The sequence below is a fragment of the Atractosteus spatula genome, chromosome 9 (genome assembly GCF_055471065.1).
Source record: "Atractosteus spatula isolate fAtrSpa1 chromosome 9, fAtrSpa1.hap1, whole genome shotgun sequence".
NCBI lineage: Eukaryota > Metazoa > Chordata > Actinopteri > Semionotiformes > Lepisosteidae > Atractosteus > Atractosteus spatula.
The window spans coordinates 20,885,890-20,898,770 of record NC_142714.1 but is presented as its reverse complement, the minus strand read 5'-3'; the positions used below and the strand labels follow the sequence as shown (position 1 = coordinate 20,898,770).

At 43.5% G+C, this 12,881-nt stretch overlaps 1 protein-coding gene across 2 annotated transcripts; it reads left to right on the top strand.

The window, feature by feature from the left end:
- The first annotated feature begins 739 nt into the window (after positions 1-739).
- On the top strand, positions 740-11,370 carry exd2 (exonuclease 3'-5' domain containing 2). Of its 2 annotated transcripts, XM_088925887.1 has the most exons (9): positions 740-807; positions 1,902-2,636; positions 3,215-3,471; positions 3,656-3,782; positions 4,156-4,472; positions 5,208-5,314; positions 6,410-6,545; positions 7,045-7,404; positions 7,906-11,370. In XM_088925887.1, the coding sequence occupies exons 2-9, from the start codon at positions 2,316-2,318 to the stop codon at positions 8,120-8,122; spliced, it is 1,842 nt and encodes a 613-aa protein (XP_088782013.1). In that variant the 5' UTR covers positions 740-807; positions 1,902-2,315; the 3' UTR covers positions 8,123-11,370. The 2 variants fall into 2 exon arrangements, with proteins under 2 accessions (XP_088782013.1, XP_088782014.1); XM_088925888.1 differs by lacking the exon at positions 740-807 and having other exon boundaries at positions 2,205-2,681; positions 7,906-10,674.
- The last annotated feature ends 1,511 nt before the right edge of the window (positions 11,371-12,881 follow it).

The following is a 12,881-nucleotide window of genomic DNA, read 5'->3' as shown; positions in this document are numbered from 1 at the left end:
ATTTGTAAATGTTATTATTAATTCGTATTAATAAGAAGAATTCCAGTGCCTGAAGTCCCTAGCTACCGATTTACGCATTGAGCAAAGACATTTACCATTTATACAGTGTTTTCTGAACATTGTCATAGCCACCAGTCACATTAGCGGCAGTATATCCAGATCATTTGCAAGCGAATGCGGGACTGGTGATTTGTTACCTGGTCATTAAGTCATCTTGATAAACACAACTGCCTGTAGTTACGTTCTGGTGTTTTATAGCTCATTAGTTCACACTCGGCCCAGACAGGGAATATGTCACATCATTTGAGACCTTCTGCTGTGTATATTAAACTGGGGGAGATTGTGTGTTTTATGGTTCTTTATCGGAACCAGATTAATTGGTTATGTGTTCATTTATTTGTCATAATGCATCCCCTAAAAAGAATAATCCACTACCTCCTCTGAGATAGTCTATCTGAGTAGACGTTTCGTCTTCTTAATGAGCGTCTGACAAGAAGGCATTAAGCATTTAACGTTGTTTAAATAGCTGTGTGAACACCCACAAGCACTTGCGCGGCTTGAAAGAGTCTTTTTTATTCCCCGAGAGTCTGCCTTCCTTTCCCGCAGCTGTTGCCTGTTTCGCCTGGAGACCCAGCGGTGCAGGAGCAGGGCTGGTGGACCCACGTGGAAGGCTGTGCGTGGGGGCGCTATCCGCGGTGCGTGCCGGCCGGAGCTTCCTTTAAACCGGCTTGGCAACGGAGGGGAAGCCGGAAGAGTCGGCTGGTGTTATTGTTGTTGTTGTTGTTGCTGCTGCTGCTGTGTTTGCAGGTACGACGAGAAACGCGTGGAGACTGGAGAGCTGAGAAAGGCAGTGAACAGAAATTAAATTCTCCCCGTCAAAGCTAATATCAAATGAATTACATAATAGGCAGCTTGTCGTTTTGAATAGACGAGTTGTCTGGTTCTTATTTCGTCGTGTATGTTTGTCAAACTATAAAGTCGGTGTTGTGGAAAAGTGACAGTCCAAAGGTCTAGTCGTTTAGGGATTTTTGTTAGGGCAGTAACTTGCAATTAATTAGTTAAGTTTGCATTAATTTGTGTACGCTTTTTAATGCTGTTATTTTCACGCTTTTACACACGCTTGAGTTTGATGCCGAGGGTTACTTTTCATCGAACAACTAGCCGTCTTTGTTAATAATGCACATGGCATCAAATCATATTCTTGTTTAATCCGTGAATGTGCCCTCCTCAAAATAAGCGTCTTGGCTGTGTTCCGACGGCAATCACTGTAGGTGTGATTTGAAATAGGCGCACAAGCCTGCTGTAATACCTGCGGTGCGTGGAGTTGCACTTGCGTTAACCCGTTTGCCAAGCTTTCACGCGTTTGGAGCACTTGAGCAAACGGCGATAAACGTGACTTTTTGGCATTTCGGGTAATAGCTTAATTCTTTGCGTACCTTTTCTTTTGGCGTTTACTAAATAGAAAAATGCAACCAGTATAGTGTCTTGCCATTCTGTTTTTTTTTCTTTCAAAGCTCAATTGCTTTATTCAACAATAATATAACTTCTTAGTGAAGCGGTTAAATCAAATCTCCATGTACCGTTTTCTGGAAATAAGCGACTGAAGGCTGCTGCGTGTCATAGATCGGAGTTAGACGTAACCCTTAATGTTAACATTATTACGATTAATGATGGTTCTTTTTAAAGTGGTGAACTAAGTAGGTTTGAATGTTGTCATGTTTTTGAAGAGCTAGTCTCTTTCATTGTCTTTTGTCAACCTGCAGTGTTTGTTGGAAATGCATGGAATAGTACAATCTGTCATTGCAGTTCATTTCTTTGTGCCCTCTGGCTTCTGTAACGTTCGTGTCAGTTTTATTTCCTCAACACAAGATTAGAATCACTCTTTTTCCTTTGTTTTTCAGGGAGAGGAGATCATTTGCTTCAGAATGGAGGTTGATTTCATTTAAAGATGGTCTTGTGCCTGATGTGGGATTTGGAATTTGGATTCAGCAGCACTGAGGGTTTGGGCTTTCTGGGGCAGTTTCCCTTTCGCCCGGATTGACTACGTTTTCTTTCTTTTCCCGAGTGTGAATCCGCTTTGTTTACTGCCTTGGAATCCCAACTCTCTTGTCCTTGGGCTTGTATAACGGAGTCTTTATTGTTTTTGCCTACAAGCCAACACATCAAGACACAAGGCTTGCTTTTGCTTTAGACCTCTCTTTTTTTAGATCTGTTCCTCTTGTTCTGTGCTTTCTCATTGGACTTGACAAGGAAGCCTTGACTGTGTGGATATACTTTTTTTTAAAAAGGCCCAACCCCCCCCTCCAAGAAGAAAAATGTCCAGGCAAAATGCCCTGACCATAGCTGTGGCCACCATGGTGAGCGCTGCCTTGGGGGGCTTGGTGATCTGGAAGGTGGTGAGGACCCGCAGAAGAAAATCGAGCCCCCAACAGCTAGACCAGGGGCAGCCGGAGCAGAGCGAGCAGAATAGCTTGGTGGAACCCCAGGCCTCCGAATTGCCCCTCTTGCCCCTGCCCGAGCAGGTGCTGGGGGTGGAGCCGACACTGGTGACCTCGTGCGAGGAGTGGGAGACGGTCTGGCCAGCTGTGCAGAGAGACCTGTCGGTCTACCCCGTGCTGGGCCTCGACTGCGAATGGGTAACCGAGCAGCAGCAGCAGGGCGAAATGAAGCCAGAGGCCAACGTGCGTGTTGCTTCGCAGGCTTGCGTAATTCGTGAGCGTGGTGGTTGGGGGGGGGGGGGGTGGCACGTCTGCACATTCCAGCACCGGGGAACAGCTGTTGTGCACTTGATTGGTTAATGGGCATCTTACAGGGTTGTTCCTTGGTTCTTTTTCAGAAGGTGGTCTGGACGTAGAGCTGTCCTGTTGCACTGTGGGTGTAAAAGTCCCTCAGTGGAGCATATCCATTGTAGGCAAAATGTTAAAGTCCTTTCAAAACTAAACTCCACACAGTGCTCTTGCATGTACAGTGTGCTTATCTGAAAATACATCTCCACAATGCATGGTAAAACTCAGAATTATTTTAATGCACTTTTGTTAGCCAATGCTCCTGCCAACCGTAATTTGGCCTGTTTGTGCTCTTTAGCACTTTGTGTGTGGAATGCGGTGCTCTGGCTTGGCAAGGACATGTTTATTATAGTGGTATAAAAGCCTTCTGACCCTTCCCCTGTTTTTTTTTTCCCCCCACCCAATGTGCTGTTTTCTGCCTCTCCAAGGTGTCGGTGAAGGGGAAAGCGGCCCCAGTCTCCTTGCTACAAATGGCCACTTACAGTGGCCTCTGCGTTCTCATCAGGCTCCCCAAGTTCCGCAGCAGCACCCCACCTGTTCCCCGCACACTACTGGACGTCTTGCAGGACCCGACCACCTTGAAAGTTGGTGTGGGCTGCTACGAAGACGCAGGGAAGCTGGCAAGGGATTATGGGGTGGCGGTGAACTGCACGGTGGATCTGCGCTACCTGGCCATGAGGCAAAGGTCATTATCACTTGAGTATAATCGTGCAGCTCACTGTGGAGGTGTGGACTGGAAAGCCACGCTCCTCCACACGCCACATCAGGAATGTAAATGGAAGCATTCTGTTCCTTTTTTTTTACTTCTAAAATTGTGGCTAGTTCCTGGAATTCTGACCTGATTCTTTTTCTTCACATGTGCTGTACAGACAGGTTACGGTCTATAATGGCTTGAGCTTGAAGTCTTTAGCTCAAGATATTCTGAACTTCTCTCTGGATAAGTCCCTGAAGCTGAGATGTAGCGACTGGGAAGCTGAGCAACTCTCCCAGGAGCAGGTAGTGAACTATTTTTTTTTCTTAGGACAGTGTTGAGGCCCTAGTTTCAATTCCTGGGGTGCTATCTGCATGGAGTTTGTATGTTCTTCCTGTGTTTCTATGGATTTCATCTGAGTGCTTTGCTTTCCTTCACCAGTTAAAATACCTACTAACGGGTTAATTAGCTCCTAAGAAAATGGACACTGGTGTATTTGTGCCAGTCTGCTGTGTGATACACTAGTCTTATGCCTGTTGCGATAGGCTTCAGCTCTCCCACATCCCTATTGCATTAGATGAAATTGATGAATAGTGTTTCTATACTGCATTAAACAAGATTTGCCTCCCACTCTTTTTAACCAGGAGTTAATGATTATCCCTTTCCCTTGTGTTCTAGGTGACATACGCTGGCAGGGATGCCCAGGTATCAGTTGCTTTGTTCTTCCACCTGCTGGGGCTAAATTCCCCAGAGACACAAAACGGCACAATGCCAGAGAGAGGCTTCAAGCAGCTGGTGTCCAGGTGCCAGGGCCTGGTGGACGTGCCGTTCCGAGGGAGAGGCGGCGAGGGAGACGAGAAGGGCCCCGAGGGCCCCGGGGAGCGCAGGCGCAGGAGCAAGAGGGCTACGCTGGACAGTCAGAGCTCCGGCGACCAGCAGGTGCCGGACCCCCGCAAGAACAGACGCAAGCCGCTGGGGGTGGGCTACTCCGCCAGGTAGGATTGGACGCCTACCTGCTTCACTGCCTCGTCGCCAAATGTTTTAGGCTTTTAAAAACTAGGGAAAGAAGAACATCATAGATTTGAGGAGAAGGTTTTGTGTTTTAAATGACTTGGTTTTTCACAGTAAATAATCTTTGTACCTAGTTGGCATGGCAAACTAAAACATTACTATGAGGAAAGAGTTAAAGTCCAAAGTGCTTTAACTCTTGAGTATATTTGAGTGCAGTGAGAGGACTGGGGTCTGACACCTATTTTACTATTAAAAGAATTACAGGGAATTTTGCTTTGCCATAATTCTGAAAGATGTTTATGGTTGATTTTTAACAACTCAAGTACCATGCTTTTGTGCAAGAACTTAATTGTTCAACTTAAAAGTTGGTAAATTGCAGATAATGCAAGAAAACGAGCCATGTATTCCCTTTTGAGACCCTGGTGCCCGTAGTCCTGTAGGCCTCATTGGCTTGAGGCTGTTATCTAGGTAACTTTACTTGCAACTGCTGGAGAAATGCCCCATGGAGACGCCTCCTTCATTCAAAAGGCATTTGTCCAGCAGCAGTGAGTGACGTCGGAAAGATGTCTGCTGAGCAGCTCCTAAGACATCTGAATAAACAGGAGGTGGTATCTTTAAAGTGAGTGTGGTGGCCTTAAGAAAAAGTGTAATGACATATCCAATAAATGAAACTCTAAACCTTCCTATTCACACTTGTTTTATGTGATGGCTGTTTTTAGGAAATCTCCACTATATGATAACTGTTTCCTTCACGCTCCGGATGGACAACCCCTCTGTACCTGTGACAAAAAGAAGGCCAAGTGGTACCTCGACAAGGGGATTGGAGGTAGTCCTCTTTTAATCATCTTGTGCACCTTGATTTAAAGCAATTCAGTGTACTCTGCTTATAACTAAAAATGGATTATAGCACTGAAAATGAGTTGCCTTCCTAAAGTAAACCAGTTTATTACTTTGCACTGTAGATTTAAGAGATAGGGATGCATTTCCTTTGTTCTTAAGGGTTACAGCATTCTTGGACATGAATCTTCTTGGCTAGATACAAGGGGCACACCAGTCTGACTAGGAAAACAAGGGTGCCTGGTGTGGACTGAAGCAAGGCAGTATGGTCAACCTGCTGGGTCTTCTGAGAACTCCTTTCAAGCTCCAGATGGTCATTGCCCTCGCAGGCTCAAATGAGCTACGATACATTCTCTCTAAATTCCTTCGAATTCAGTAGCCCTTTTCTAATCACTTCTTCCAATTCAAGAACACCTTTGGAACCACAGCCTATCCCAGCAAGCAATGAGCACGAGCCAGGGTACACCATGGATGAGGGCTGTTTTTCCAAGAAGCCATTTAACCGATCTTGTCTTTGGACTGTGTGAAGAAATTTGAACACGCATATGAACGTGTGGAGAACATGCAAAATCCACAATGATGGCACCCCAGGCCCGGATTTGAACCCAGAGCCGCCCGAGCACTGCAAGGGAGCCCCACCGTGCTGCCACTTCAATCGATCTCCGTGATTAAAGTCATGGCGCAAGTGTCCCATGTAGTCCATCCTGTCCTGGATTCAGTCTGCTCTCTCCATTTCCTAACGCCTTAAATTTGTGTATTATATTTGCTTGTCCATCTATACAGTATATGAAAAGGACAAGTCATGTGACCCTGGATGTTTTCAATGCCTTTTGGGCTCCAGGGGGACCTTATTGTGGCAGGGTGTATCTGAAGAAGTCTTCTTACAGTGGGAGGGAATATCAACCCATGTTTGATGTCTTTCTCCCCCAAATTTCATTACTAAACTCCAGGTTAGTAGGTTTCTGATTGTTCCAATGACAAGAACATGTGATGGAACACAGAAAATGGATAGACCTGATTGGTTTTAAAAAAATGAACCCTGAAAACAAGGTTGAGGTAATCAAGAGTTGTTTTTTTGTCTTAGAGCTAATGAGTGAGGAGCCATTCATTGTGAGACTGAAGTTTGAGCCCTCGGGACGCCCTGAATCGCAGCAGGACTATTACCTCACTGCAAAGGAAAATCTGTGTGTGGTTTGTGGAAAGACAGATTCCTACATCAGGTGTGTAAGGTGGTGAAGACTCTGCTCCTAGGTTAATTTTTTTTTAAATTCAGTTTAACTTGGGTGTTAAGTTCTTTGTCTGGATTTCTCAATTTGCATCAAAAAAGGTGGTTTTAATATTTGAATTATCAATAGATAAACCTTGTGAATTATACTTGATAATTTCCTATTTTCTACAAGATGAAATATTCATTCAGTTTAGGTTGCTTATTAACCAATAAACTTCTAGGTCCCAAAAACAAGGTCTTTTTTCCTTCCAGTCATTTTTACTTGAATACTTACCTGAGCAATAAAGTTGCCTCTAGCATTCCTGCATGTTTTTTTTTATGCACTTAAATTGGGAACCCCTACACAACATTTACTTTCCTAGGCAGTTTTTCCATGTTTTAACTTTGAGGGCAGTAATGTGCAGTCAAATCTTTGTTAGTTTTTAGTGAGCTCTCGTTGGGTAATTTATTGTTCATTTTCTGAGTGATCAAGCCGATTTCTGACCTCTCAGGAAAAATGTAGTCCCGCACGAATACCGTCGGCACTTCCCCACGGAGATGAAGGACCACAACTCGCACGATGTCCTACTGCTGTGCACTGCCTGCCACGCAGCCTCCAACTACCACGACAACCAGCTGAAGCAGAAGCTGGCGGAGGAGTACGGCGCCCCCCTGGGCTGCGAGGAGGGTGTGCGTCTGCTGGAGGACTCGGACCGCCGGCACGTCCGCTCGGCGGCACGAGCGCTGCTCAACGCTGCCGACAGCCTTCCCCACAGCCGGCAGGAGGAGCTGCTGTTAGTCATCAAGGCCTTCTTCAACACGACGGAGGTGACGCCTGAGATGCTGAAGCAGGCTGCCAGCCTGGAAACTAGGTAATGGAGCAAGTATATTAATCAAAGTTCTTTTTAATCAAATGCACAACAATACAGCAGTAGTTTCTGGCAATGAAATGTCTTTAGAAGTTCTCCCTAAGTATTGGGCATGAAGATCTGCCCAGTGGTGCACAACTCCTGTCCTGGAGGGCCCCAGTGTCTCTGGGTTTGTGTTCAACCTCGGTTTGTTAACCCAATTGACCCAATTAAACTGGTCCAATTAAGATAAACACTTCTCAAAGGTCTTCTGCTGTGGATGAACCTGTTGGCTTCCTCAAAGATTGGAGTTGTGCCTCTGTGAAATGGAGGGCTGCAAGCGGGCAAATGTGCGCAACTGGGCTGCTGTGGAATCAAGAGGATGAGTGGAGAATGGAAGGCAACTGTTGGCAAAAGTACCCAGTGAAAAACCTCCTATGTTTTTAAGAGAGCCTGTTGGTTTTAAATTGGCAGTGGACATTCCTTGGTGTGGTAGTCCCCTGACTTTGTGCTTGTTCTGTGCAGGATCTTCAATGAGAGCTATGTCCCACACGGCCTGAAGGTGGTCCAAGCCTATGCCCACAGAGGGCTCCGAGGGCTGATGGAGCTGGAGAAATGCTGGCGGCAGCACTTCCTCTCTTCTATGCAGCCGCGCTACCTCCCTCCTCTGTGGTCTGTTGAGCATAACCACAGCAAGCTTTTGCGCAAGTATGGAGAGAACCTTGTAATCCAGCTCAGCTGACGAACCTCAATGCTGAACTCCATTGTGAAGCTAAAAACCCAGTTTGCAGTATTGGACCTGCTGTGGAGGGTGGTCTTGGGGTTTGTGGCAGGACTGGATGAGATTGCTTAGCCTTCTTGGGGCTCGTATTGGCCCTGGGGTGGATCTGGGTTCTCATTGCAACCACTTTCCACTTGTCTCTTCCCTCTTGAAAGGTACAGGAGCAGTAAACCCTGATTTTGATGTGCCATTGTAGAATAGTCATAAGATCCATAAACTGAAGTTAAGATTTAAGACTTCGGAAAGCTGAACAACACCATTTTGTGAATGCAGGTCACTTTTTATGTCAATGACTAGACAAATTCAGTTTTCTTAATTTTGGCACTTTGCTGGTCCTTTCTTTTTAAATATTTAAATGCAGGATAAATTCAGTAGCTAAAGAAAAACCCTGAATTTTAGGATTTGTATTCCTTGACGCTCAAACCTGCACTTAATCTTTTTTAAATTTTACATGCATAAATGAGTAATGCAAATTCCTGTGGGTTTGTAGCCATCAGAGTACAGGTGCAGGTGTTATTTTAGCACCAGTTCTAGCTGTGTGCTTTATCTAAGTAGAATAAGGTGGTATCGCATGGTCTCCTCATACCAGAATTCTAAGACCTTACAATGTCTAGAGCTGTAACAGTCAATAGTTCAGCTTCAGTTTCTTTCAGCTTTTTCTATTTTGTGGCACTTCTAGTGAATTGCCCCACATCTCGGTCCCTTTTTTGCTGCTGAATGCAATAGTTCTGCAACTTTTTCCCTCAAGAATCTGAAGTCCTTCTTTCCATTTGATATCTGTATATTCTGAAAAGGTAGCCATGTTAAGCACTCTGTTAGTTGAATAGAAGGTTGGATATTGCCCAGTGAAAGCTCTGGTAGTGGCTATAGACTGCTGTTGATTCCAAAGATTTGAAAAGGTTACTGCAAAACAGCCTATGAACATCTAAGCTGGTTTGACCTTGAAATGAGAATTCATAGTTGTCTCCAGCATCTACCGGAACTGCTTTTACGAAAGAGGACTTGCAGCTGTCAGTTTGTAAACTCTGAAAAGATTTTAAAGCTAACAGCTGCCAATAGCTTATTTTTTAAACTAGACCCATAAAGCAGTGCCAACTTTCTTTTATGTTTTTGTAACCTGAGTGACTTGATCTCCATTATAAACTGCCTTATGACGCTATGTAACCTGAAAGACTACACAAGCTGCTACGATGACTAAACATCCCTAACCTTTTACTAAGAAACTTGTTGCTTTTCACTTTCTTTATCAAGATGTAATGGAAAGCTGCAGGGTTTCCTTAAACAACCTAAAATCCATTATAAATAAAATATTAAAGGTATATATTTTTTTTATTGTGTGCAGCTGCTTTTCTTTAGTTATTGCAAGTGTTTGGTCAGATACTTTCCTGGATCACGACTTCTATCCAGCCGTGGGCTACAGCTTGGTCATTGATAAGTGTGCCATAGCTTTCTTTTAATCGGGCCTTCATCGCTTGACAGAAGTTTCTGTGGTTCGGATTAATTTTCTATCTGGGTCTGTCCCTAACCATGGCACCCTAGTAAAGCCTCTGCAATGATTATGAAGGAAGCAAGACAATGATATGGTCAAGAATGACTGGATAATTAGTCAATGAAAATGTATAGATGCATCTGATGTCAATACAGCTAAATGTGTTACTGTTCAAACGTATGAAACAAATGCTGTCCTTCTCAATCTATAAATGAGTATCTATAAACAAAAAAAGTAGTTCTTGAGACTAGGTTAGTCTAATGCCAGAAACGACTACTGTGTGATGCTGATTTTAAGCTTCCCTTATTGCTGAATTGTTACACTTCCCAAAGTTTATATACAGTAGACTTGCAATTTATGCAGCTGCATCCAGCTTTGTGGTCAGTTCCAGAAAATAAAATACTGGGTGGGGAGGGGAATGCTTTATTCACTAAAAAATGTCGAGCATGCATAAGAGAGCTAGTGGGCCTATACAGTCGTCTTTACTGTTCTATACTTATTTAATACCTTGCTTTACTATAAGAGGTTAGTAGGGGTTTCTAAGGGATAGAGGGCTGAAGTTCTGCATCACATGCTACTCAAAATCCCTAACGCCCTCATAAATTGTAAGCTGTACCAGTAATAGACTTGTGTATTACAACAGGCTGTTGAGCTTACCAACAGAGATCCAGCAATGGGCCTGATGTGGTTTCCTGTTAAAATGGTGACTCCCTTATCAGCACATACATTTTTGGTGTAGGCTGAAAAGACCACTTTATTGACTTTTACCTCATGAATGTAAGTCAGCTCAACCCATTACCATTCAAATGATGAATGCAAGCTTTTATTCCTTGGAAAGCTGTTAATCCCTTGTAGGGTTTGCAGTAATGTCAAGCCTGTCCAGGATGCGCAAGTTGCGGAGTTTGACTTATCTTTCCATCGCCTACTTGTTTGCCAGTTTGAAAAGTTCTGTGCATTACTTGTCAATCACGATTGCTTTGGTTTGGGTTAGGCAAATAAAAACTTGGCAGAATTATTGTAAAAATGCGCAGGCATTAATTATCTTCTGAGTTGTATGCTCTGTACTTCAGATTTTTTTTTTTACTAAAGCCGAAGCTTCCTCTTTTTTTATGCTTTTGGAATCGACTAAGTACTAGCACCCAAAAAATGTTTGCATTTGTTCTTTTATATTTCAGTAAACATTCATTTGCAACATCTGAAAATCACGGTTGTAGACGAGGCTGATTGGGACGACACATCAGATTTGATTGTGTACATCAGGATTTCACCTCTGGTTTTAACAACTTTACACCATGAAATAGTTTTGATTTAATTGTAGCATACCGAACAAAACATTTTGACCCATATATTTACTGCCAGTGTTTTGGAGTAGTTTTTGAGTTTCTAGTTCTTTGCAAAAATTGTATTACCAATTCATATAATGAAATTGCATGGGGCGGTGCGGTGGCCCTGTTGCTAAGGATCTGTGCCTGTGGCTGGAAGGTTACTGGTTTGTATCCCGCGGCCGGCAGAGGAATCCTACTCCACTGGGCTCCTGAGCAAGGCCCTTAACTCCAACTGCTCCAGGGGCGCCTTATGAATGGCTGACCCTGTGCTCTGACCCCAAGCTTCTCTCCCTCTCTCTGTGTGTCTCATGGAGAGCAAGTCGGGGTATGCGAAAGAACAAATTCCTAATGCAATAAATTGTATATGGCCAATAAAGTTATTACTGCTATCTAAGACATACCTGTGTTAATTAGTGTGATGTGTAAAGGGTGCTTGGAGGTAGGGGGGTTTAAAAGGATTTCCAAAAGTCTTTACTTGTGGGTTACTACAAGGAACATCTTTGGTGTCTTAACTCTCCATCCTGTCATGAACATTTTGCAGCACAACAGACATGGTATTTCTTCTGGCAGACTAGATAGAAGATCACTTACAGTACAGTGCTTAAAGGCTGTGTTCTGAAGAATGACGCTACAGGAGAGTCCTGGCCCTCAAGGATTGCAGTTGAAATCGGTAGCCATTTCACCTTAAGACCAATGTTTTTTTGAGGAGGCAGTGACTCTCCAGGAGCTACCCCCCGGGCCTAGTAGCGTATAACCTAATTGCTCTCAAACACCACTTCTGTTTTTGATATTTTCTACTTAACACCTGCATTGTTTATTATAATTGACGGCTTCTATTTGGTTTTCTATTTGAGTTGTTATAGAGATGCATTTATCCAGAGTTGGAGCACTCGGGTAAACCTCTATCTGTTAATATGAACAGGGTCGCTCTCTTGTGTAGGAAGAGCTACTGTCCCCCCACTCTTCTTGTCCTTACCTCGCTTTACACACCTGGGGAAAAAAACTACTAAGGGTTACTTTCAAAAGGAGAAAAATAAGCAGCAACATTAAACATCTTTGACACGTCTCTTTTTTTTTTTTAGAAAATCACAATTTAATAAATAGTCTGTTAAAAAATGTGTACAAAAGATTTTTTTTCTCTTTTACATTTTTTTTAAATTAAACACTTCCGTGTCTATAGCCAAAGGAGAGTCTTTAGTTGGGTTGATGCCAGAACAATGGTTACAATCTGGTTCTGGTGATTAAGGCCCCAGGATTTTGGCAACAGAACAATCAGTCAGTCTCAAAACATTTTTGAGATGAAAACGCAGTGTCTGAGCTGTGCTCCCAGGTAATGTTTTCTTTTTCACAGTAAAATAAATGAATAAATAAAAACACAAAGCAAATGGCTCAACATGCAGGAAACCCACCCCACCCCCCCCTAACCCCCACCCCATCTCCCAGACACCCCAAAACTCAGCACACGGTCTGTGTGGGTCACAACAGTACGGCACTGCTCTCAACACTGGCACTGCCGTTTTCATCCCGGCAAAATGCCACTTACGAAACACGCATGAAAAATGGGTCTCTTTTGCAAATGCATTCCCAATTTGGGGATGCAAAACAAAAGTTATGTCTGAAATAACTGTGACACACACACAGTAAAAGCAGGACAAGCCATGGTATTCTGACATTTTTTTCTGATGATATACTTATGTTTAAAACAGTTCCCTATTTTACAGTAGTGCAATCCAGGATCACAAAAGGCTGAACCCATCATTGGTTTCTGGTTGGAACTCTCCTAAACAATCCCCCTATCTATGTCCTTATCGATAAGAAGATTTGCAGAACATAAAAGCAGCCTAACCTCATGATGATCAGATGATACACAGAACATTAAAGAATGAGTAATTGAAACATGACCAAC